Below are 26,391 nucleotides of genomic sequence, written 5' to 3'. Positions count from 1 at the left end.
ATCTTTGTGAGAGTTTCGCCCATTTACTATTTTTTATACGAAATGTGTCTGGCAATTACATGAACTGACGATCCAGAGATGTAGGTTTATTTGTCTGAGTGGAGTCTGAATAGTCTGAATAGTGGTAATAAATATATATATGAATGACATATGACGTTAGTGAAGCAGCTGTTCCAGAACCAACAACACCACTTTCACACAGTATTACATTGTTCACTTTAAAAACGCCTTTATACAAGACTTCACCTTCCTCTACTATCTCCATTGTCAGTAAAACCTGATTAACATATATGAGCAGTTTTATCACGTTCTTTGCGAAGTTTCTCCAAAACACGGACTGGGTAGTTAAAATACAAATGAAAATATAATTGCATATCAATGTTTAATTTAAAGTGGTCAAGAAGAAAAACCTTCGTTCGATATGTTGAAAAAGTATCAGTAACAAATACTACACATGGATTCGCCGACCCTAAATTTCGGCTCGAATTAGGAAGTAATATATCCGCACGCACGCACATTGTGACCAACCATCCGTTCCACATTCATAGTGGCGCTGAAGAAAGCCAAACAACATGGCACCTTACTCTGCGTCGCAATTCCACTTAGAAATATACGACTGCTGCCTTTAGCAGCGTAGGTCCGTAGCAGGTAGTTCGCGTGTAGGGGCCTGCATTTTCAAAAGTTGTGTTGCTCTTACAGACCTGTTTTAAATATACACATGAATATTTGGTATCTTTTCAAATGAGTGCATGACAAATTTAGACGGGGCCTTCAGCTTCTTAAGTGTGTGGGTCTGGTGGTATATTCCATATATCAAAACTGGATAAAAGTGTACAGCTTCTGGTCCCTATCTCATTTAAAGGCAGCATTTATATATTTTGTGTAATATCCGTATGAAATATGTCATAATAACAGCATTTCTTTTTTTCCTTTACTAGCCTCCATTATACATGGGTATACTGTATTTTGCATACCAATTTAATCAAGGCAGTTGTTTGCGTCTGGTTGATATATCACCAGTTTCAGCGGAAGTGCGTCATATCTAAAATATTTGAATCCTCTACTATCTCCATTGTCAGTAAAACCTGATTAACCTATATGAGCAGTTTTATCACGTTGTTTACGAAGTTTCTCCAAAACACGGACTGGGTAGTTAAAATACAAATGAAAATATAATTGCATATCAATGTTTAATTTAAAGTGGTCAAGAAGAAAAACCTTCGTTCGATATGTTGAAAAAGTATCAGTAACAAATACTACACATGGATTCGCCGACCCTAAATTTCGGCTCGAATTAGGAAGTAATATATCCGCACGCACGCACGCACGCACATTGTGACCAACCATCCGTTCTACATTCATAGCGGCGCTGAAGAAAGCCAAACAACATGGGACCTTACTCTGCGTCGCAATTCCACTTAGAAACGTACGACTGCTGCCTTTAGCAGCGTAGGTCCGTGGCAGGTAGTTTGCATGTAGGGGCCTGCATTTTCAAAAGTTGTGTTGCTCTTACAGACCTGTTTTAAATATACACATCAATATTTGGTATCTTTTCAAATGAGTACAAGTCTGTGGGCCTGGTGGTATATTCCATATATCAAAACTGGATAAAAGTGTACAGCTTCTGGTCTCTATCTCATTTAAAGGCAGCATTTATATATTTTGTGTAATATCCGTATGAAATCATCATAAATCATCATAAAAGCATTTCTTTTTTTTTCTTTACTAGCCTCCATTATACATGGGTATACTGTATTTTGCATACCAATTTAGTTAAGGCAGTTGTTTGCGTTTGGTTGATATATCACCAGTTTCAGCGGAAGTGCGTCATATCTAAAATATTTGAAAACGAAATTCCCTCACCGACATGACGTTATGTTTTCTTGATGCAAATTTGCTTTGGGGTTTGAAATGTTTCTCCTCTGACGAAACACCTGATTTCATCCATAATATGTTTACCTGCGCGTGAGCATATAGAGTGTGTATGTACTCAAAGGTTGCAGTACAAAATGATTAACCCATTATCTTCACAGTCCTTTACATGTAACTTGTAGGCATAATCATAAAATCAGGCGGAATGCGTCTCTTTTAAGACTGTCCAAAATCTAAAAACATTTGGAATCAACATTTCAATTGGATAAGAACAAAAACAGACATCATATTGAATGTCGATAAGAAGAAAATCATGTTTGTATTCTCGGAAAAAAGGAATGCTGTCCTTGATCTCCTGTTAACAGTTGTCAAATGTACTCTTTTAGAATACGAATATAACATGTACACCAAGTTTCAATATGACCAGAAAGGAATTAAGTAAAGTTTACAATATCAAGAGAACACATGCCATCTCTTCTTGTAAAATTACCTTTTATTTTGGATTCTGGCCTGATTGCCATTAGTTGTTTGATTGATATTAACGTACAACTCGCCTATTTTCCCACAATGTCATATGTTATATCATGATTGTCAGTGTGAGATACTGCCAAAATATGCCTGCAAACGCATGATTTATATTTGGTTGTCATTTGATGTCATGATATTGTACCTAAACAAAGATGAAAAAATAATCCTCTGTTATGCTGTCATAAAACGGTGATTTTAAAATGGATTGATATACAAAGGTTATACTCAAATATCGAATTTGTTTTAAAATATGAAACTCAAAGGTTTTTCTACAAATGTGTTCCTGAAACCTCAGTTTGTGAGGTAAAGAGGGATGGGTTAAAGTTACAGCAGTGTCAAAATCTTCAGCTTCCCCTTCATCTGACTCTTCTTTAGTTAATCCCATGACAATATCGTGTTACCAGTATTATCTTCACTGCACCGTCAGTGACCCTGAACGCTATCACACGTGGCTTGACATGCCGGCACGAAGCACTGTCGATGGCGGAATTTGGGCAACACCAGAGGAGGACATATGAAAAGAGGTCCTCGGTGTCACGGATCAAGTAACTACTTAAACTTTGCTTAGACAGTGGGACAAGGTAGCCTTTACTCTGTCTAAAGACCCTGAAACAAATATACACAATGCAGCTGTTGTGTTAAGTCTACATTACAACAGTTTCAGTTTGAAAATGAAAGTCTCCGGGCTCCATTTTGTTATTTCTGAAGATATTTTTCACCTGTTTTTTTTTACGTAAAATATATTGTCAGAGACTGGATGTTAGTCTAGGTAACCTATACTTAGAGCATTCGGGGCGGTGGGGTAGCCTAATGGTCAAACCGTTGGCTCGACATGCCAAAGATCCGGGGTTCCATCCGGGTTCCACTTCGGTACAATGTGTTAAGCCCGCTTCTAGCCGTAGTATGACGTGATATTGCTGGAGTATTGCTAGCAGCAGCGTAAAATCTCGCACTCACTAACTCACTCAAAACCTACCCTATAGATGGAGACCTATTCTGGTGCTCTCTTTTGTCTGACTATTGCTGAAAACGGCCTAGATACACTCACTCATGCACTTGTAAGAGATTGAATCCTGTTGCGGCCATTAGTATACTCTCCCAAAAAAGAAACGCATATAGGAATTTCAACTGTATTTTTATGTTTATTTTGAAACATCTTGTAGGCTTCATGAGTCAAAGAAATATAGCGAAACACTTGGAATGCAGACTTATCCGTCTTATCCGCGGAAAGTCAGTTTAAGTGTCGCATGGAGACGTGTGGTGGCGCTGAAGTCAATACCTCGTGTGACCACCGTGGGCATCCAGAACTGCACGGCATCGCCTCGGCATCGAACGAATATGTCTCAGAATCTTGTGTTGCCCAATCGCAGCCCACTCTGCCTGTAGTGCCTGTGCGAGTTGCTGAAGTGTCTGGGGCTGAGGGTTACGGCGTCGCACCCGTCTGTCCAGGGCATCCCACAGATTTTCGATCGGGTGTAAGTCCTGTGATCTTGAGGGCCAGGGGAGCACATTGATGTTGTGGTTCTGGAGGAAGTCTCTAGTGTGACGCGCTGTGTGGGGCCTGGCATTGTCCTGTTGAAACAACTCCCTCTGGCGATCAATGATTGGAAGGAGGTGTCGGCGTAGGATTTCGTCACGGTACCGTTGAGCTGCCAGGTTGCCCTGGATCATCACCAAATCACTTCTCCTACGGCAGGTGATCTTTCCCCCCACATCATAACACTGCCCCGGCCGAATCTGTCCACCTGGGGAACGCAAGCGTCGGCGAAACGTTCACGTCGACGTCTGTATACCCGCATTCTTCCATCGCGTCGTTCCAATAGAAATCGTGATTCATCACTGAACCAGATTCTACGCCAATTCGGTAGGTTCCAGGCCTGAACGTTGGTGCACCATTGAACTCGATGTCGACGATGTTGTTGTCGAAGCACAGGGCCAAGATAAGGTCTTCTGGCACGTAAACCAGCCTCTCTCAACCTGTTCCTGACGGTCTGTGCAGAAAGCCTCCTCAATCCGGGTATTTGTCGAGCGGTACTGGTCGCCGTAGCTGTTCGATGACGCAGGTGATGTACCCGGATGTACCGATGCTGCGCCGCAGTGGTCGCTCGAGGTCGCCCACTACGAGGGGCATCTGCTACCGAATTCTGCCGGCGATATCTCTCACAGAGCCGTGAAATGGTGCTTTGGTGAACATTCATGTGTCGGGCAACTGCACTTTGAGACTGGCCAGCTTCAAGCAAACCAATGGCGATATGACGGTTGGCTTCACTTAGACGTGGCATTTTGCGTTCGTCAACAATATTCAAATACAGTGAATAATCGACAGACAGCGATCAACATTTTATACCCATCATTGAGACTATCTGATCCCCAACGTTCACGTGCATTGCATGTGAATTGTGTATTCTGTGACACTACACGCCGAAATTGAAAATCATGCTGTTAAATACGGGTATTTTACGGATAGTGCGTTTTGTTGTGATGTTTCAAAACATAAACACCATAGGACTCCTAAACAGAGCAAAACCTTTTGTAAAATGAATCACGTTTTAATTCATTGCTACATGAAATTGCTATGTTCATGATGCGTTTCTTTTTGGAAGAGTATATTATACATGTACATTATATGATGTGATAAAGTGACTGATTCACAGCAGGAATCGTCAACGTTGAGTTAGGAACGTGTGGTGCAACGTAGCAATTAGTTACGGTATCTGTGGTGTTTTGGCGAAACAAACAAAATGTTTGAGACTTCTAAGTCACAATCTAGATGTAAATATTTGTGTGGGTTGTATGTTTTCAGTCACAATCTATATGTAAATATTTATGTGGGTTGTGTGTTTTCAGTCACAATCTAGATGTAAATATTTATGTGGGTTGTGTGTTTTCAGTCACAATCTAGATGTAAATATTTATGTGGGTTGTGTGTTTTCTTTTAGTTTATTATTTGGTACGGCTATATATGGCCTAAATATATTTCAAGAATATTATAGTTATTAAAATACACTATAGTCTGATATTCAGCAAGGATGCTTTATTATTTGATCAATGCGGCCTAATATTCTTCTGGAATAATCTTGTTTCAAATTTATCAATATGGTCTGGTGTTCTTCACGAACATTTGGACGATGAAACCTGGCCTGAATTTCAAAAAGAATTTTCAAGGAGATAAAACAGATGGGTTTTATTCAACAGGGTGTTATATTTAATGACGATGTATAGGGTGACGTTCTCTTGAAATAATTTATAACCCTGAGTTCACGCCCTGGTATTCTACAGAAACATAAACTCACCCCGATAGCTTACAAACACAATAGCCCGGGGCGCTTGTTCGTTCCGCCAAGATCTGACTTCAGGACGATGAACCTCACCGATATCACTGGGATTTGATGGAAGGATAGCCAGTTACAAAGGAGCTAGCTAGGTACGAGTGCGTCGGTGTTTATGCGCCGTTTGCTGAATGTTTAAGCGTTAGCACGGCGGAAACAGCAAGAACGGATTCTCCCAGTACCCGAGGCGGTTGTGAAGCCTAGTGGTTAAAGCGTTCGTTCGTTCGTCACACCGTAGACCCGGGTTCGATTCCCCATACATGGGTACAATATGTGAAGCCCATTTCCGGTGTCCTCCGCCGTGATATTGCTGGGATATTGCTAAAAGCAGCATTAAACCATACTCACTCACTCACCCGCGGCCGGTGTAACCAATCGGGAAATAAAGCTGTACATGTGGCATGGCGACGAAATGTTTGATTGGACGTTAAGGCGGCTCCGCACTTACGGGGTTAATGTGATGTTTGATTGTAAAGTGTACCAAACACCGAGTGAGTGAGTGAGCGAGTGTGTTAGTGGATATTGTTTATGCCCCTATTATCGAAATTTTCAACCATTATTACGGCGTGTGCGTGCGCGTGCGGCGTGTTTTTGATTGTTTTGTGTGTACGCGCGTGTGCACGTGTGTGTGTGTGTGTGCGTGCGTGCGTGCGTGTGTGTGTGTGTGTGTGTGTGTGTGCCTGCTTGTAGTACACCAGAATACTGCCGGCTTTATAGTGCTAACGCTGGTACCAAACCGTAGTTACACATGGGTACCCACTTCAGACACAGTATACCGACTCCGGGCCAACCAGTCCTTATTTTAGCCGCTTCAAGCTGACCGCCAGGCATGGAAACAGCAAGCATCACATGACACAGCCGGGGATCGAACAACCGATCATTTTCGCTATCGGCGGACGCTCTATCCACAACATCACGGCTCTGGTTCTCGATTCTGTGGAATTTAACCAAAACTGGTCCAGATCACAAGGCAAAGACTAAAGGTTTATATTGCTGCTTCCATATGATCATATTGTTCTTTGAACAAGGCAGATCAAGTTCTATAACAAAACAAGATGGCCTGAAGTCAAAGGTCACATGACCTTCACAAACTGACACAAGTTGGTTCGGCTATCTCAGCATATATCAACTTCTAGTGGATTTGAACAAAACTTTTTCTGTAATTTGTTTTCCTTCGTCAGTCGCAAAAGCTCATATTGCCATGATTCAAACTGAAATTGTTCACTGCAAGACATTTCAGTGCATTCAGATCGTGTTCAGCTGGTAAACATGGAACTTCGAAGTCAGATAAAATACATGTGTCATCTGGCCAACCTCAACAAAATCATTGGTTAATGGCTATGGTGATAGGACTAGCTTCTAAAAGGGGCACCATCGATCATTGATGTGTTCGAAAGAATTTCAACTTTCATTCAATAATTCAAAAAGTAGTGACGGCCCCGGGGAAAACCCGGGTTAGAATTTGCCTCACTCAACCCGTGCTGGACAGAAGAGGTGATTCATTCGTTGATTTGGGTCATTGCTTGTCACCGTGACCCCACAGCGTGATGGATATCAGTCACCTGATCGTTTGATTCAAGATCCCAGGCATATAACTGAAATATTGCTGAGAGGGCGTTAAACAACAAACAAACAAACACACAAACAAACAAGACAGAAAGAACAAAGACAGAGACCACATTTGCTAATAAAAATCAAATTCGGCAGGCCGCTGAATTATTTGGATCAAAGGTTCAACAAGGTCAATGTCGAAGGACTTCTACAGTAGCTTGTGATTTAACCTAACATTCTACAGGATATTAATTTAACCTTCTTCTTATCACTTGATGTTGTAAAGGGGCATGATATTAGTTTTTTCGTAGGCACGCTCCTTTTTACCAGACACCATACGTTTATGGAACAATTTACCAACCGAAATAATTAACTCACAATCAGTAAATTCGTCCAAAACACGATTACAGACCAAAAAAGGAAATATTCTCTTTGATAAAAATTTGGATCTAGATTTTGTCAAATAATCCATGCTCGCCTCAGGTTGGGTTGTAGTGACTTGAAGGCTCATTGTTTTGATAGACATATTTCAAATAATCCGAATTGTGCATGTGGGTATCCGTGGGAAGATTCTCTCCATTACTTCTTTTCTTGCCCTTGTTATGACTTAATAAGTTCAGATAATTATTTCTACACTAATGGTTTTTGGTTAAATTCAATTCTCCATGGTAATCAAACTTCAAGCAACATCATAAATCAGCTTATTCTTGACTCTGTTCATAAATACATACTACTTTCAAATAGATTCAAATTATTCTAAACTGTAACTAGCGAATCATTTAATGTAATTTTGTAGACTTTTTCCTGTTATTATGCATTTCATGCCCTTGTGGAAATAATTGCTTCTGTAGATTGTTTGAAATTAATTATTGATGGTATTGCATTATATTTATGGAGCGCCACTCACATAAGCCGTTGGCTTGTTGTGCCAATCCACATTCATGTCATGGTAATATTTCATGAATAAAATATGTTTATATCATATTAGTTTTTATGACCCGATATTCTGCAGTAGATTAATAAAACTTTCTGTTTATGACCTGAAATTCTAACGGAACACAATATAAGCTTTCCATACCCTGATATCCTTACAGGAGATCAATATCTGCTTCTGGTTCTGTAATGACCTTATGACCTTCACGTATTTACAGTGAGCACTTCAGATGACATAATATTACGCTGAAATGAATATATCTGAAAAGTAAAATGCCACCCCATTCTCTACATTTGCAATACTTAATCTGTCTGAGATATATAGAGCCATATGAAAGAAAGAAACTGTTTTGAAAATTTTAGAGTAGAATATGATAATATATGTATAAATAACTTACAGATATTAATACTGCTAGGTAGAATATTTTAAAGAATTGTAATATAACTAGATACACATTTTCCTTCATAAATTACTGCTATCCTTGTGTCAAATGTTGGGATGGATAACTTAGCACTGAAGGAATTTGCATTTAAATACTATTTGAGTTAATAAGTAATTTGTGCATCTATAGACTTGTTCTCGTTGATATATGACCGAAACAGGGCGGATGGAAAGTAAAATATTAACTCATTCACTTACTTAGAATTGAATCTTCTCTTTGCCCAAATCTTGTTATATTATGAAACAAATGTTTGTTGTTTTCATTTTTTTTCATATAGGCCGTTCGTTTTTGTGGATTATTAATTTCGCTAGAGCATTTCGCATATCCACGCATCCTTACATAGATAGTTGCAAAGATTGTACTACAGAGGCAAGTGAATGTTTGGTGTATTCGCTTCTTGGCTAACTATAAATTCTGCGAATTTCGTTGTCAGGCGCATTTGCTGAATTTACAAGGTGATCATTTCCTAACGCTGACGTCCAGGGTGCCGTTCCACTAACCGATCTTAGCCCTATGCCAATCGTAAACCCCTAAAATCCCAATCTTAGCGTGACGTTACGATCGGCATACCGTTCCACTAACCAATCTTACCTAAGTCAATCGTAAAGTTAAGATTCAAAGTCTAAGTTGCTCATGACCAACTTAGGATAGCTAAAACCAATCGTAGAGAAACCAAAATGGTGACTTTCCTATTCTTTGTGAAAAATAAGAGCGAGCATTTCACCGTAAGCGTCCCCAAAGTCCCCCCATGAAATGAATTTGTATATTTCTGTGATGTAAACAAACACTGCACTGATGCCTTACAAATGTCAGGCCAGTCTGACCACTGTCGTCATGGGAACACAACCGAGCGAGTCGGTGTAACACATTTGTACAACAATATTGCAACGTCATGGTTAAGAACAGGGACAGCCGTGAAGTGAACAATGTTCTGAAGCAAAAAGATACAAATATGTTTGATTTCACTGCGCATATTTGGTGTGGGATTCTAAAGACAGGCCGCGTGTTATTCAAGACCACTGACAGATTCTACATACGTTTTATATAGCCTTGTCACGCCTTGCTTATTCTGATTGACAAGGTTCAGGCAAATATTAAAAGCTCTGACACAATTGACATTTTTAAAGTCCAGACTTAAAACCTGTTCTCAGTATATTACTTATAATCTCGGCTGTAAATATTCTCGTGTAAATTATCTGTACACAGCGCTTTGAGCATGCCCAAGGATGTGGAATAGGCGCACTATAAATATGCATTTATTATTATCATATTATGCTTGATACCCAGCGTTCTCACGCACTTGCACCTGAAACCAAGGTGCTCACTACCCTAATATTTTGCTCTAGGTTTTTTCTCCACGTTTACACTTGGTTGGAAAAATACCCATGAAGGCCCGGGTTAGAATATTGAACTTCAATAACCCATGCCTGTGGTAAGAGGCCACTAACGGGATCGGGTGGTCAGGCTCGCTGACTTGGTTGACACATGTCATCGGTTCCCAACTGCGCAGATGGATGCGCATGTTGTTAATCACTGGATTGTCTGGTTTAGACTCGATTATTTATAGCTAAGATACATAGCGTTCACTAACATGAACGCTCATGCTAGTGAACGCTATGCATCTTAGCTAGATTATTTACAGACCGCCGCCATATAGCTGGACTATTGCTGAGGGCAGCGTAAATCTAAACTCACTCACTCACTCAGTTGGTTCGTAAACTACTTCCATCATTTGCTAGACTATGCAAAGGGAGATAACTCGTGCCTCGCATTCCTCTATCTCTCGCACGAAAGAGTCTCGATCTAAGCTTGGATCGGATCGTAAGATCGGGACCGGCTACGATCGGCCTAAGATCGGGTAGTGGAACGGGTGTAACTTTTAGTTAAAACGATTGTAAAATTGGCGTAACTTGCTAAGATTGATCTTAGATAAGATCGGTTAGTGGAACGGCACCCAGGAAGGTTACAAAATGGAAATGTTTATAATACTAATAATAATGGTGAATTTATAATTCACCTTTTCCATTTACAAGGCACATGCTCAAAGCGCTAACACACAATCTGACTATCATTACCTTGGATAACCCAAGGTGCCTGTGAGGCGCTCGATGGTTAATAGCCACATGACTTATCCCACCGGGTACCCATTTTCTGCTGGGCGAACAGAGGCAAGTTTGAACAAACTCACTTGCCTAAGGTGAGATCACATGACATGTGCTTCGTTGTGGGACAGGACTAAGTCCTAGAAATTTCTCTGGAGTCAAGCTGCCAAACACGGTCACCTATCCGAGGATTCCCCAGCGTGTCACTTTCAGTTGCCATGTAGACTAAGGTACATTCTTTCCTGCGTTCCTAGATTTAATGACCCGTGAAGATCCGGGGTAGAATAGGTCTTCAGCAACCCATGTGCTTGCCATAAAAAGCGACTATCTTGTCGTAAGAGGCGACTAACGGGATCGGGTGGTCAGTTTCGCTGACTTGGTTGACACATGTCATCGGTTCCCAATTGCGCAGATCGATGCTCATGCTGTTGATCACTGGATTGTCTGGTCCAGACTCGATTATTTACAGACCGCCGCCATATAGCTGGAATATTGCTGAGTGCGGCGTACAACTAAACTCACTCACTCACTCACTCCTAGATTTAATATGAAATAAGCACAAACAACATTCTAGATGTGTTAGTTGTCTTGGTGGAGAAAACATGAAAGCATATTTCCCCCTAATCACTAAACATGTTTCCATGACACAGTTTTATGGTTCAACAGTTCTACCTCCCTTGCTTTAGAAAACTGCCCGAGAAATAAATTTATGAAGCCGAAATGTTTCTTAATAGTATCTTAACTACTTGTATGACAGTATTAATGCATATCGTAGGCGACAAAATATTTAAATTACTAATATTAATGCATATCGTAGATGACAAAATGTTAAATTACTAGCATGCACTAATATGCATTTAATTTAATAAATTATGACGGTTTGTGGTAGACAGACACATGCACGGTATGTGATGGGTACAGGGTAGTAAGGTCCTGAAAACGTTTGTCATATTCTGGTCAAATCCAATTTTCAAGAATATCCTTTTCTGAGGGCTCGGCAGTATATTTTGTGCGAGACAAAGTATTGTTATACTTTAGATGCCAATGTAATTTTGGTTCTCTAAACCTTTGACGCTAATTATTAATTAAGCATTAATGTTTAAGTAGGTGTCTGTAAGTTAATTTTGATAAACATTTTATTTTTCACTTTCAAGCTATGACATAAATATATAAATATCAGTCCTTTGTATAGAATACAGTTCTTTCGTGATATGTCTTCTGACATTGAGGGAAGCTTGAAGATCCCATGGTGTAGAAATCCTAAATCCACACGCTAAACTGTCAATCACGAGGTGAACAAACCGTCTGAAATGAAATGAATTACCATACAACCCCACATATCCTGTTGAACAGCATCGCATGGTCTGACTAGTGCAAGGGACATAACTCTAGAATATCACTGAAACATCTCTCAATACAGATGTACAAAATTGGTAAATTCTGACTTTTCACAATTCAGTGTGAAAATCTACATTCTGATCGTTTGTTATGTAAAAATGTTTCAGGTATTTTTTCTCTGAAAAGGTTGTTATCAAATGAATGCTTATAACTTGCATCATATTATCATCTGCTTCATCTGTCTTTATTTCGTAGGGCGGTGGGGTAGCCTAGTGGTTAAAGCGTTGGCTCGTCACGCCGAAGACCCGGGTTCGATTCCCCACATGGGCACAATGTGTTAAGCCCATTTCTGGTTTCCCCCGCCGTGATATTGCTGGAATATTGCTAAAAGCGGTGTAAAACTAAACTCAGTCAGTCAGTCAGTCTATTTAGTAAGTAAATGCAACTAATTTGATAGTGTGTATTAAAATAGATAAACTGTCGGGCCAAATGAGAATATATGCCTATGTTTGATGGGAAAGCAACAAATGGTTATTTGATGAAGTATTTCAGAGGCGTATCAACGTCATCACCATAAATCAGCCAGTTTTGATCCTGTTTGTGTCAAATTTAATTTGCAAATGTATATTTCCGGCTGCCTCTGCATGTTTAAGTAGATACGAAGAGTTGGTCATTCGAGAGAATATATACATATATAGAGTGATACGGGTGGAAAGTTTTCACTTTGCTCCACGTGTCTTCAAATGGATGTGGTCTGTGTAAGGTATACGGATAGTTTTCAGTTACGACTGTCTGTTCTGGTACATAGAGCGGGTAGTGGTAATTTTATGGTGAGTCACGTGTCTTCAGACTGTGTGCTCTAACACGTGATGCGTTCTGGGATAGTAGCATGTTGTGTCTGCTTTCTTCAATAAGTGTGCAGACTGTCTCCGCTGACACGTGATGTTGGCTACTGTCACTGTATGGTGAGACTACACGTGTGTCTGCCGACTGTCTCCGCTGACACGTGATGTTGGCTGTCACTGTCACTGAGTCGACACGTATGGTGAGACTACACGTGTGTCTGCCGACTGTCTCCGCTGACACGTGATGTTGGCTACTGTCACTGTATGACACGTGAGTCTACGCTGACACGTGTGTCACTGTATGACACTGTCTCCGCTGACACGTGATGTTGGCTACTGTCACTGTATGGTGAGTCTACACGTGTGTCTGCAGACTGTCTCCGCTGACACGTGATGTTGGCTACTGTCACTGTATGGTGAGTCGACACGTGTGTCTGCACACGACTGTCTCCGCTGACACGTGATGTTGGCTACTGTCACTGTATGGTGAGTCTACACGTGTGTCTGCAGACTGTCTCCGCTGACACGTGATGTTGGCTACTGTCACTGTATGGTGAGTCGACACGTGTGTCTGCAGACTGTCTCCGCTGACACGTGATGTTGGCTACTGTCACTGTATGGTGAGTCGACACGTGTGTCTGCAGACTGTCTCCGCTGACACGTGATGTTGGCTACTGTCACTGCATGGTGAGTCGACACGTGTGTCTGCAGACTGTCTCCGCTGACACGTGATGTTGGCTACTGTCACTGTATGGTGAGTCTACACGTGTGTCTGCAGACTGTCTCCGCTGACACGTGATGTTGGCTACTGTCACTGTATGGTGAGTCTACACGTGTGTCTGCAGACTGTCTCCGCTGACACGTGATGTTGGCTGTCACTGTCACTGTATGGTGAATCTGTTGGCACACGTATGTGATTCTACACGTGTGTCTGCAAACTGTTACCGCTGACACGTGATGTTGGCTACTGTCACTGTATGGTGAGTCGACACGTATATATATATAATCTTTTATTCCTCCATAGTGAAGAGTACAGACCCGTTTCTGCAGATTGTCTGCCCTGCCGCCTGATGTTTTGCTCCTGATAATGGACGTCCTCAACCGTCTCTTCATTGTGCTCTGTATCCCACTGGTCTGCTGCCAAAACCTTTATGGTAAGTAAAACACATCCCTATCGCCTGTACTATTGTAGACCGTCTCTTCATTGTGCTCTGTATCCCACTGGTCTGCTGCCAAAACCTTTATGGTAAGTAAATCACATCCCTGTCGCCTGTACTATTGTCGACATTCTGAAGAATGACGTCTCAGATAATTGTATTTTGAAACGTTCCCCTTCGCCTTTACAGTTTGCTTGAATTTGAGGCTGAAAGACATCGGTTCTGACACCTTAGCAGGCAGGTCGGACACACGCGTCTCCAATGCCATTTAGTTCCAGGTTTAGACATTACCATTGTAATCAACCCATAATACATATTGTTGGTTTGTTTGTTGGTTCGTTGGTTCGTTCGTTTGTTTTGATAGTCTCAAAGCTCCATGTCAGTATTTTAGTTTATTCCTGTTTTGCACTGTGGTGGTGAGACCTACATTGTGTCTGATGATCTGTCTGTATGCAAATGAGCGTGTTGTTTCAGATTGCCCGCTTGGGTGGGAGCAGTTTGAACAGAGATGCTATCACTTTGTGTTTTATCCAACTCGAGTTCACGCAGAGGCCAGCCTGGCTTGCGAGGTAAGCTGTGAAATGTTTTGGAAAAAATCGGTATGTTTGGGTAGACCCGTATTGGTGAAACAGCTTTGCCTGTGGGTGGTTCTTCAAACTGGATTTTACTTTCTGGATACTTGCAGCAAGTAAGTTCATGGAAAGTTCCCGCCCTAAATTCTGAAAGAATGATACCAAGTAGGTTAAATGCAAAAAAGAAGCTAACTACCCGATATGTAAGATTGAGTGAGTGTGTTTAGCAAAATTCCAGCTTTATGGCGGCGGTCTGTAAATAATCGTATATCGACTAGACAATCCAGTGATCAACAGCATGAGCATCGATCTACGCAATAAGGATACGATGACATGTGTCAACCAAGTCAGCGAGCCTGACCACCCGAAATGCGACGATCATATCAGGCGCGTAGCAAGCCATTTTTTCGGGTAAGCCCGATAGGTTGGAAAGATTTATATTTAGATAGTATTGAGGGCTTGCCCAACCTTTTTAGCCACAATCTTGTATAAGCCCGGGCTTTTTTCATAATGGTAGCGACGCCCCTGCATATTGCCCTATATGGTTTATATTAATCACAGATGAAATACAAAATAATTTTATTACTTTAGAGAAGATATTTAATCCGAATGTCAACCGTCATCAAACTGTTTATCATTTGTTTTTCTGGTGACGTACGTCTTAACGTTGGGGGTCAGACAAGCCAATAGAACAGCACGTAAGTTAGCCCTGAGCGAGGATTGTTAATTTAGGTCATCGACACCGTCGTTTTTCTGTTTGTCTTCTGCCTTAGATTTATCGTCGGTAGGTATCAAATCACAAAACANTTGGCATCTTAGAAAAAAGCGTCCTCGTACTTTTGCTATTGTTTTCAATTTTGAATTGAAATTTAAAGAAACAGTTCCGATACACATGTTCGTCTGATTGTTTTCAATCTGGAATTAAAAGTTAAAGATGCAGTTTTGATACACAATAGATGGTGTGGACGCCGCCGTCTCCGTGACTTGCGACGCCGCGTTTAGAGTGGCAGAGGGCTCCGTTTTCATTCGTTTATGTGCAAAAGGTGGATCCAGTTTGTTTTCGATGGCTGACAACAAAGACTGTGATGGTCGCTTGTATTTTCTCACTGCCTCAGCGCTTCTGTGCCCGGTTATTCGCATTATTTCCTGCTCTTCTACTCCCTCTTCGTACAAACGTGTAGCACACGTGCGCTTCCCGGAGTGGTTTGTGAAGTAGCCAGGAATACCAGCGGAAGTGAACATATTCTTCTCTAAAGTGCTCAGTTTGTTGACACCAATCACTTGACTGGAAAATCGAATGTTTTTGTCATTTCCTTTAGCCGAAAGGGGTCTCCTGTAAAACGGCCCACTGTTGTCAATCTTGGATAGATACAGTTCATACAGGCGTGGTAAGTCTGCAGTGGAGTGGTGACGCAATACTTTTGCCTCGACTGCCCGGTGTGCCAAACCTCCAGTGTAATTTTTGGCTGTAGTTCCACGAAATTCGATATATGGTCCCTTCTGATCAGTCCCGACCAAAATTTGATTAGCTTGTAGGCTTCTATGTTCATCACAGGCTCGGAGTCCGGAAAGTTTACAGTTGTAGAAGAACACTGTGTTCAGGAGACTTTGGCTGGTTTTATGCCCAAGCAATTCTTTAGCCCATAAAGTTTTCTCGGTTTCTTCGCTGATGGGTTCATCTTGTTTAACAGTCGTGCCGATACCTTTTGCTGGTAATCTTCGCATCTCGGCACTCAGAACTTATCGGAAACGCTGACACGCTAGATTTTTCGTATCCAAAAAGTTAACGCCGATGTTTCCCATTTCCCGCATGCGACGTAGCAACCGGCACCTAAGAGATAGAGGGATTTGGGTGGATATTCTGAACCATCTACCTTTCGCGCTTCCAACACAAACCTGGACAGATAGTTGTTTACATCGGCGGATGTTAAGTCTTTGATCTCTGGCACACAAATATCTTGTCGGGATCATCGCCATTGGTCGAAAATACGCACTTCGCCTTACTTTCAGCATCAGCTATGCGTTGCAAAATATCGTTCTCTGATTTTTCGCAAATCGTTCAGTTTGAGCGGGTTAACAGGATTAGTAATGTCATCAGGCCTATTTTCTTCAGAAAACGGGTCGAATTGAAGATCATCCATTGACATCCAGGTCAATTTGATCGCGACTTTTCGCAAATGTTCGACTGGGATAAAGTTAGGTCCTCAAACTTTAAATTCAACTCCATCGCCCTCACCAGCTTGGGAAAGTGGAATATCATCAATTTCATCATTCCACTCATTCACTGCTGGGTATGAAACTTGTTTCCACGTCCTCCATGGTTGAGAATTAATTTAAAACGACCTAAGATGCCGCGCATGACGTGATATTCATGACATCATATGGTGCACTCATTTTCCCGCCACTTTGTTTTAAACACACCGCCGAAATCTCATGGTACAAGTCTGTTACCCCACCCACGACTCAGGTTTGTCTGTTACAACACGATTTGTCCTGGCTTTTTGATTGACCGTAGTGGCATCTCGGGCTACGTGCCTCGTGCCAATGGGGTAACTTTAACTTATTACACTATACATGGGGGTAGAGCGAACTGTATTTCTTAAATAAAGTGATCAAAAGCCTGAGCATCGATCTACGTAATTGGGATACGATGACATGTGTCAACCAAGTCAGCGAGTCTGACCACCCGATCCCGTCAGTCGCCTCTGACGACAAGCACGGGTTGCTGAATATCAATTTAACCCGGATCTTCACGGGTTCGATATGTAAGAATAGAGCCCCGTTTCACAAAGCTCTCGTAAGCCTAAGATCTCGTAACTTTTCTCGTAACCTTCGTACCTCCTATATTGTAACATGGGCTTAGGACAGTCGTAGCGCGGCGATAGTTTTGTGAAACGGAGCCTTAATTGTGATAAGAATTGTTCAAAAACAGTTTACGATAGCGTTAGGAAGACATATCAACGCAAAACCATACACACCAGAAAATTGGTAATCTGAAATGTTAAGAGGTTAAAAATTTGTTGTTGTCTATTTCACGAGAAGTAAAGATTTATCTCAACAGGCTGCTTGATCCAAGTTAAACATTATACAGTTTCTCAGGTACACTGGTTGAAAACCTATCGATGTTATTTGAGAATTGTGCATACACAACCTGAGTAAACCGGATTTTACGCCACGTGAAGCAGCATTTGAGAATGTCACTGTGTGGATGGAAACAATGTGTGAGTGAGTTTAGTTTTACGCCGCTTTAAGCAATATTCCAGCAACATCACGGCGGGTGACACCAGAAATGGGCTTCCCACATTGTACCCATGTGGGGAATCGAACCCGGTTTTCGGCGTGACGAGCGAAAGCTTTAACCACTCGGCTACCGCACCGCCCCAAATGTGGTTGTGAATTATTTTAGTGTCTGTCTGTTTCAGGTTGACGGGGCGTCCTTATTGAGCGTTAATTCCAAACAGGAACACGAGTTTGTGTCGACGTGGTTGACGCGCTACGACACCAACAGGTGGGTGTGTACAAGGGGGCAGCAACCGTCATGTCAGTTGCACTGCACCCCCAAGTCATGAATGTAACAGTCCCAAGATAACTGTAAACCAGCGCTCCTTGTGTTTTTTAATATACCTGAATAATATATAACTGTGACTCACTCGGGCCAAACACGTATTTGTTGTAATTTGTGTCAGGATATAAAAGAAAATATAATTATATAATAAGGTACATTTCCGTGCTGTCCATAAACAATAATCATTAAATATAATGAAAAGGAGCCCAGAGACGTTCTTCATTTTCAGCTTGAAACTGAAAATCTAGACTTGCCACATATTCTAGACTTGCGTAGGTGTTCTTGGATACATTTGTTACAGGGTCTGTATGACAGACTATACGTGTGCAAGTAAGGGATGATCTTGTTGTTTTAACCAGATACATCATTCGTGCCCATGCGAAGTTGATAAAGAAAATGTCAGAGTGTCAAAATCGAAAAACGCCGCCTTCATACCACAAGCTGTTTGATGTTGGGAATCGAACCCGGTCTTCGATACGATACCACTATACCCCAGAAATCCTTTCCGAACAATTTCGTGCTTTCGAATAACATTCCCTGAAAATATGAAATGAAATGAATGAAAATATTATTTCTTAAAGCAGTGGGTACAGACGGAATACATGTTTTCGAATTCGACACATACACTTCAAGTTTGTGTGTCAGTTGATCCAATTCAATTTGTGTCCTTCACCGGCGATCAGTTGATCAATTGGGAACATCACCGGCGATATCTTGTTTAGATGTCAAAATTCGTTAAATAACAATTGGTAATGGAACAAACACTGTTGTGTCGAACAATGATGTGTCCAACTTGTCTCGAAGTCACGTCTCTTCGATATAAGTGTGGTCTATTGCCTTCATATGCTTGGCTTTCTAAATCTACAAAGGTCCGATGGAGACGCAGTGGTTAAAGCGTTCGCTCGTCACATCAGAGACCCGGTATCAATTCCCCACATGGGTACAATGTGTGAAGCCCATTTGTGGTGTCCCCCGCCATGATATTGCTGGAATATTGCTTAAAGAGGCGTAAAACTACACTCACTCACTCTTAATCCAAAAAGCGTAATTTGCAAATCACTGTCGCGGAATGTATCGTGACAGCATTCTCACTGGGGATAGTCAGTTAGGACTGTGAGCCCCCGATGTTTATTGTGTGCGTCTTCGTCTGCAGGAAGAACAAGTGGTGGACGAGTGGAATAGGGGCCAACGATGACCTACACTGGGAGGGGGATGGGACGTCCATGCTGCAGGCGGAAGAATACTGGATTCAGCCCGAGGACAGGGACCTTGCCACGAAATACGTTGTCTACAAATACTCAAGTACGTCACTCTCGTCTCGCAGCGTGGGGCTGCAGTAGGAATGTTGCTGGTAGCCGGATTGCAGTAGGTAGATGGTGTGTAGCGGAGAGCCGGGATGCAGTTGGTAGTTGGTGTGTAGCGGAGAACCGGGATGCCGGGTTGATTGGTGCAGTATGCAGTAAGTAGTTGGTGTGTAGCGGAGAGCCGGGATGCAGTTGGTAGTTGGTGTGTAGCGGAGAGCCGGATTGCAGTAGGTAGATGGTGTGTAGCGGAGAGCCGGGATGCAGTTGGTAGTTGGTGTGTAGCGGAGAGCCGGATTGCAGTAGGTAGATGGTGTGTAGCGGAGAGCCGGGATGCAGTTGGTAGTTGGTGTGTAGCGGAGAGCCGGGATGCAATTGGTAGTTGGTGTGTACCAAAGAGCCGGGATGCAGTAAGTTGTTGGTGTGTAGCTGAGAGCCGGGATGCAGTTGGTAGTTGGTGTGTACCAAAGAGCCGGGATGCAGTAAGTTGTTGGTGTGTAGCGGAGAGCCGGGATGCAGTAAGTGGTTGGTGTGTAGCGGAGAGCCGGGATGCAGTTGGTAGTTGGTGTGTACCAAAGAGCCGGGATGCAGTAAGTTGTTGGTGTGTAGCGGAGAGCCGGGATGCAGTTGGTAGTTGGTGTGTACCAAAGAGCCGGGATGCAGTAAGTTGTTGGTGTGTAGCGGAGAGCCGGGATGCAGTTGGTAGTTGGTGCGTACCAAAGAGCCGGGATGCAGTAAGTTGTTGGTGTGTAGCGGAGAGCCGGGATGCAGTTGGTAGTTGGTGTGTACCAAAGAGCCGGGATGCAGTAAGTTGTTGGTGTGTAGCGGAGAGCCGGGATGCAGTTGGTTATGATTTGGTTTGCTTTGTTCGGTGTTTAACGCCGCACTCAGCGTGGGTTGCTGAAGATCAATTCTAACCCGGATCTTCACGAGTGGTTTGTAAATCTAGTACAGTGGGTAATGAAGATGCCCTTGGTAGTTGGGATACATCAGATTGTCGTGATGTAGATACACTTGGTTGTTTTGGTGCTGCAGAGAGTCAAGATGCTGTAGATGGAGTAGATATAATGGGTAGTGAGATGAGGTGGGTTATCGTGATGCAGCTGATGGAAGAATTAGGAAGTGGGGATGAAATTGGTTGGAGGCAGCTGGTAGGATGCATTTGATGGTGGGGATGCATCTCTTGGTGCAGCTGACAGAGAGAGGAAGTGGATAGTTGGGAAGCCGTTAGTTGCCTGGAGGAAGCTCGTAGAGGGGATGCATCCGATGGTGGGGATGCAGTTGATAGATAGGAGGAAGTGGTAGTAGGGATGCAGTTGGTTGCCTGGAGGAAGCCGGTAGAGGGGATGCATCAGGTGTCTGCATATGAATACGTGTCTTTTGTCTGTACATTCGTCGAATGTCGAAACATTGACACGAAGGTGGCCATGTATTTGCTCACAGAAAGTTTATACATGGGAAAAGTTTAAAATATCACCGTACATTTTTCACTAGAAAAGATAATGTCAATCTTTTGAACACACTGATGATAGTAAGGACATATCGTGTTAGATAAGATGTTGAATATTTGTTGATGTAATTATTAACGTATAAAACCTGTTTCAATAGCCACAGAGACGAGGTTCGCGTGGGGTCGTGAGTCGGCGGATGTAAGCCTTCCCTTCATCTGTGAGATCAGCCTGAACGAGGCGTACAGGATTATCCAGGCTGAGAGAGACCACAGTCAGTAACTTTTATCATCATTATCATCATCATCATCATCATCATCACCATCATCCATCAGAATCATCACCACTTGTAACGTATCAATATTGTAACGTAACATGATTATGATAATTATGAAGATATCAATGGAAATCCACCATATACTAATAGTCATCCATCATCATCATCATCATTACTTGTCTTGATTAATTTTTTTAACGTAACATGAGGATGATAATTATGAAGATGCCAATGGAAATCCCCTATATAATCCCTGCGATAACAGAACGAGTGATAACTGTCATTTCATGTTGAAAATGATAATACTGGACCTTGGAAACCACTATATTTAATTATCTGGAATAAGCATGATGAGTGGGTTGTGACTATTTTACACTGACGCATTCAATTGTTCGCAGCATCAACCAATTAAGTCTGACAGTCTGACCACCCAGTCTATTAAGTCGCCTTTAATGCCGGACCAGTAAGGTTTCTACGGGACAATTCGAAATCGGAATTCCACTAATATTTCTCCTAATCATCCAGGCTATGGGGCATCTGTCACCGATCCCAACGAGGTTGTGAAGGGGCCGAAGTTCTCGATCACCCCTCGTGACCTGGTTGTTGTGGGCAAGACTGTGAATGCGTTTATCGAGTGTACGGCCACGGGACATCCCCAGCCTGTCTACCGATGGATGAAAAAGATACTCAAGGTGACTGGTATCAGGTGACGTCACAGACAAGTTCCCGCTACACTCTGACCAATGGGAAGCTGTCCTTCGTCAACCCAGATGCTACCGAAGACGTCGGGGACTTCCAATGTGCTGCTGAGAACGAAAAGGGGATCATACTAGGCGACCCCATCCAAGTGTCCTTTGGTTGTAAGTTGCCTTAAAGTGCACACGTATAATCTAGGTACCGATCTACAAAGCCTTCGTAACGTTACGACCTATCGTAAGTCTATACATTATCACAGGCTTATGAATAGCACAGTGAACGTTTTGTAGATAAGAACGTTTTGTAGATTGGGGCCCCGTTTCACAAAAGATTGTAGAGCTACGACTGTCGTAAGTCTATGTTAAAGTATAAGAGTTACGATCACCTTACCGCCACGATGGTTTTGTGAAACGGGCGGGCCCCAGGCCTTAGGGGTCCTTATGTCATGTAGAGGTCACATATGAGATGATGGTCTCTGGTATGCTTTTGACCCTGATTCTGCTAAAGTGATAACACTATATATGGCCTTTTAATATACAAAACACCGGACCCCCACAGCCCTAGCGGGTATTCATTCCCTTTGGTTCCGGTGTGTGTCTCTTAGCAGTGTGTCTTGTGATTCCCCACACGGGTTCAGTGCGTGAAGTCTATTTCTCGTGTCTACAGCGGTGATATTGCTGGAATATTGCTAAAAGCTGTGTAAAACCATAGTCAGCACTATCGCGATATGTATCTATATATTTACCTAACATGCCACCTTAACACCGAAAGACAGATGTGATGATGTGATCTTAAGTAATGGATCAAGGTTGTGAAAGACATTTAAAGACGACACATATCCGACCCTACTCCTACGTCCTGGGTGCCTTACCACAAAGCGATCATAGCGCTGTCGTAAGTCTGCGTTAAAGTGAGGGCGTTACGATCACCTTTGCGCTGCGATCACTTTGTGTTACGTGACCTTGGTTTACAACAAGACCCTGGTTTACAACAAGACCCGAGCTTATACTTACGACAAGACCAGTGCTTATACTTACGACGAGACCAGCGCTTATATTTACGACAAGACCCGTGCTTATACTTACAAGACCCGTGTATACTTACGACAAGACACGTGCTTATACTTACGACAAAACACGGGTTTATACTTACAAGACCCGTGTATACTTTCGACAAGGCCCGTGCTTATACTTACAAGACCCGTGTTTATACTTTCGAGAAGACACGTGCTTATACTTACAAGACACGTGCTGATACTTACGACAAGACCCGTGTTGATACTTACGACCAGACCCGTGCGTATACTTGCGACTACAACTTCCACTTGCAGACCTGTACGAGTTTTCTAACGACCCCCCTGGAGCGGTACGAGCGCCTTTATACCAGGGCACAGTGGTCAGCTGTAATCCCCCGAACTTCAATCCAGGTAAGTGGTAGACACGCTTAGGTGTTAATTAAATTTTACACATGCCTTACTATTTACCATTCGAACAGCATGTATTAAAACATAACTTAGCTGTCAAGTGAATGTTGTCAAAACGTAATTTAATTTAATGTAAATAAACTGTGTGTATACAATATCTCACTTAAATATCGATTGCGTGTTTTAATACAACACGTTAATGTCGAAAATGTGCTCAGTACATTACTTAAAAGTCGACTATGTGTATTCAACACATCACTTAAACGTAACTGTGTATTCAATACACCACTTAAACGTCGACATTGAATTACATATTTTATAGACATCATATCACGATATAAACTAAAATTTTATGTCAAGATCCAAGATTCGCGTGACAACACCGAGGGGTTGGAAATCCTCCCATACATTGCTGATGTAACCGAAATTTGGCGTTAGATTGACTCGCTCACTTACTCATTCACGCACTCACTCATTCACTCACTCACTCGCGCACGCACGCACGTAGTGACTCACTCACTCACTCACTCACTGTTTCAGTTCTCCGCTACCAGTGGTTCAAGAACAGCGCGGCACACTTTGTACGGCCCAGCCTCAATCAATACATGTTCATCTCCAACAACGGGAAATTGTATTTCTCGGAGACTCAGCAATCTGACGCCGGGGCCTATCACTGTGTGGTCACTCTCACCGCCCCACTCGGACAGACGGTCGCCACCTCCCAGCCCCCTAGCCGGACCAGCCTCGGCATTCAACTCATTATCACAGGAGAGAGTACGTATGACTATGACTAATGATGGTGATGACTTATGATTATTAATCCCATGATCAACAAAGCCTTTCAGTTTGTAAAACCGTCTTTCAGTAATTTAGAAGTTGTAATCCCAATTTTACGATTAAACAATTTCTCTCACAACGTTTCAGACCAATCCCTTCATCAGAACTTAAAAATATCTTGGACATTTGTAAAACCGTTTAAATGGACAAGAATTTCCAGAGACGCATTCCCCACACCCCTTCACCTCCTCCCACCAACCCCAATCGCGTAGGTCGATGGTCATGATGTTGATCACTGGTCCAGACTCGATTATTTACAGACCGCTGTCATATAGTTGGAATGTTGCTGAGTGCGGCATTAAACAACAAACAAACCAATAAACAAATAAACACCCACCACGACCGTCCCGATACATATACCGGTACTTAAAATAATGTTGATGAGAGCATGGATAACTAAAAATACCTGTCATTCAGTGTAAAGAATAGATGGGGTAATTATACATACAATGTGTGCGGAAAGACGAGGCTTCATCTGCTGGCAACCTTTTGTCACGATACATGATCCCAGCTACAGATTCTGTCACCACGTCAACCTCCTCAGTAGCAGTAGGCCGATGTCACAGGGTGCAGTCTCCATGCCGTCAATGCTGAAGCAAAGTAATGATAAATTTTAAAGTAGAAATATAGTTGATATTATTGATTCGTGCACGAGAGTAAATCGTCATGAAAAAGTGTCATTTTACACATTAGGCGAATATCTAAAGATAAAATGTAAAAACGGTGAAAATCGTTTCAATATTGATATGTGTTTCAAATTAAACGTGACGTCACATGACGTTTACCAACACGGGGCGACGTGTGTTGTTCCAAGGTTCTACCTACGCACCTATATTCTTCAGCTTCAAAACATTTTAAAATCAATATACGACACATTTCACGAAAACAATAGGATCACCCATAACAGAAAAGTGACTGAAAATAAACGCTGTTTTAGAACTGTAGCCATGTCACGACGGGTGATGCCTAAAACTGGGCTTCTAACTAAGGCTGCTTGTCCATCCAGCAGAAGAAATAGAATGCTTCAGAAGAGTGAAATAGAATATCATGTCAAGCCTTCGCGCCTTTAGTCCAGTGGATTAAGTGTTCACTCGTCACACCAAAAGACGGTTCGATTCTTGCATGTATGAAGCCCAACTATGAAGCGTTATTCTTGCAATATTGCTTAAGTGGCGTAAACCCAAAGTCGCTCTGCAAAGACACGTGACATGTCAGTGAGATGATTATTATAACATCCGTTCCCCTTCTTTCGTCCTTCAGTATATGGACATAAACATATCTCACTTAATTGTCTATTATTTAATTCACTTTATTTATTTCAGAGTTTAATATATACTATATTGTCCGCTCACCGTATGTCTAGTTATGGAAAGGGCATCTAGTTTAAACATTTTCGCCCAATTCATTTAAAGTTTTATGTGTACAAAGTATGTTTTCAACAATTAAGTTTAAAAGGTAGTTAAACTGTTCTGTTACATCGATGGGGTAGCCTAGTTGTTAAAGTATTCGCTCGTCACGCCATAGACCCCAGTTCGATTCCCCACATGGGCACAAAGTGTGCAGCCCATTTCTACGGATCCCCGCAATGATATTGCTGGAATATTGCTAAAAGCGGAGTAAAACCATACTCACTCACTCTGTTACAGCTGCTAACGACTTCGGCCCCATCGTCCACAACGACTTCCCCGCCGTGTTCCCCAGCCCACCCCTCCGTGGTGAAGACATCCGGTTAGAGTGTCTGGCATACGGACGGTACGGACCTTCATGACATTCAAACCTTTCATACGTAAATACGTCAGGGTGTCACCTCAACAATAAGAGAATACGTCGTAGGAGAAAACTGATCTGCTAAGTGGTAGAAAAATATAGAATAGCGCATTGGTGACCCAAAATAATTGATTTGATTTAAACATATTTATTTAAGAGAATGGATTGGGTATAAGTTATTCCAACTTAGTGAAACCCTCTCCTAGTGAAACCCAAAATAATTACCCACAATTATTTGGGAAGTCTCTTCTAGGGATCTGATATTCAGCATTATTCTGGGTTGGATTTTATTCTTTGATATATTACTAACTGCTAGTTACGCCAATATTACTTGCGCCAGCACTGACTCTCGTGGTAACACTTAGGTTAATGCCAACTGGTATTAGCAATAACGCAAAGGTTCATTG

At 42.2% G+C, this 26,391-nt stretch overlaps 1 protein-coding gene across 1 annotated transcript in view; it reads left to right on the top strand.

Moving 5' to 3' along the window:
- LOC124282886 (contactin-like) overlaps nucleotides 1-26,391 on the top strand; it is a 76,014-nt gene that overhangs the window by 23,387 nt on the left and 26,236 nt on the right. Inside the window, 10 exon segments of the mRNA XM_046718919.1 lie at nucleotides 13,992-14,095; nucleotides 14,573-14,667; nucleotides 18,093-18,178; nucleotides 19,389-19,537; nucleotides 21,145-21,258; nucleotides 21,787-21,939; nucleotides 21,942-22,121; nucleotides 23,288-23,383; nucleotides 23,921-24,154; nucleotides 25,864-25,969. Coding sequence (XP_046574875.1) covers nucleotides 14,029-14,095; nucleotides 14,573-14,667; nucleotides 18,093-18,178; nucleotides 19,389-19,537; nucleotides 21,145-21,258; nucleotides 21,787-21,939; nucleotides 21,942-22,121; nucleotides 23,288-23,383; nucleotides 23,921-24,154; nucleotides 25,864-25,969 — 1,280 coding nt within the window. The 5' untranslated portion in view covers nucleotides 13,992-14,028.

Source organism: Haliotis rubra, unplaced genomic scaffold (genome assembly GCF_003918875.1).
Source record: "Haliotis rubra isolate DU_JTF1 unplaced genomic scaffold, ASM391887v1 Scf306, whole genome shotgun sequence".
In the NCBI taxonomy this organism is placed as follows: Eukaryota; Metazoa; Mollusca; class Gastropoda; order Lepetellida; family Haliotidae; genus Haliotis; species Haliotis rubra.
The sequence above is the reverse complement of the archived record's forward strand: the minus strand, read 5'-3'. Positions and strand labels throughout refer to the sequence as shown.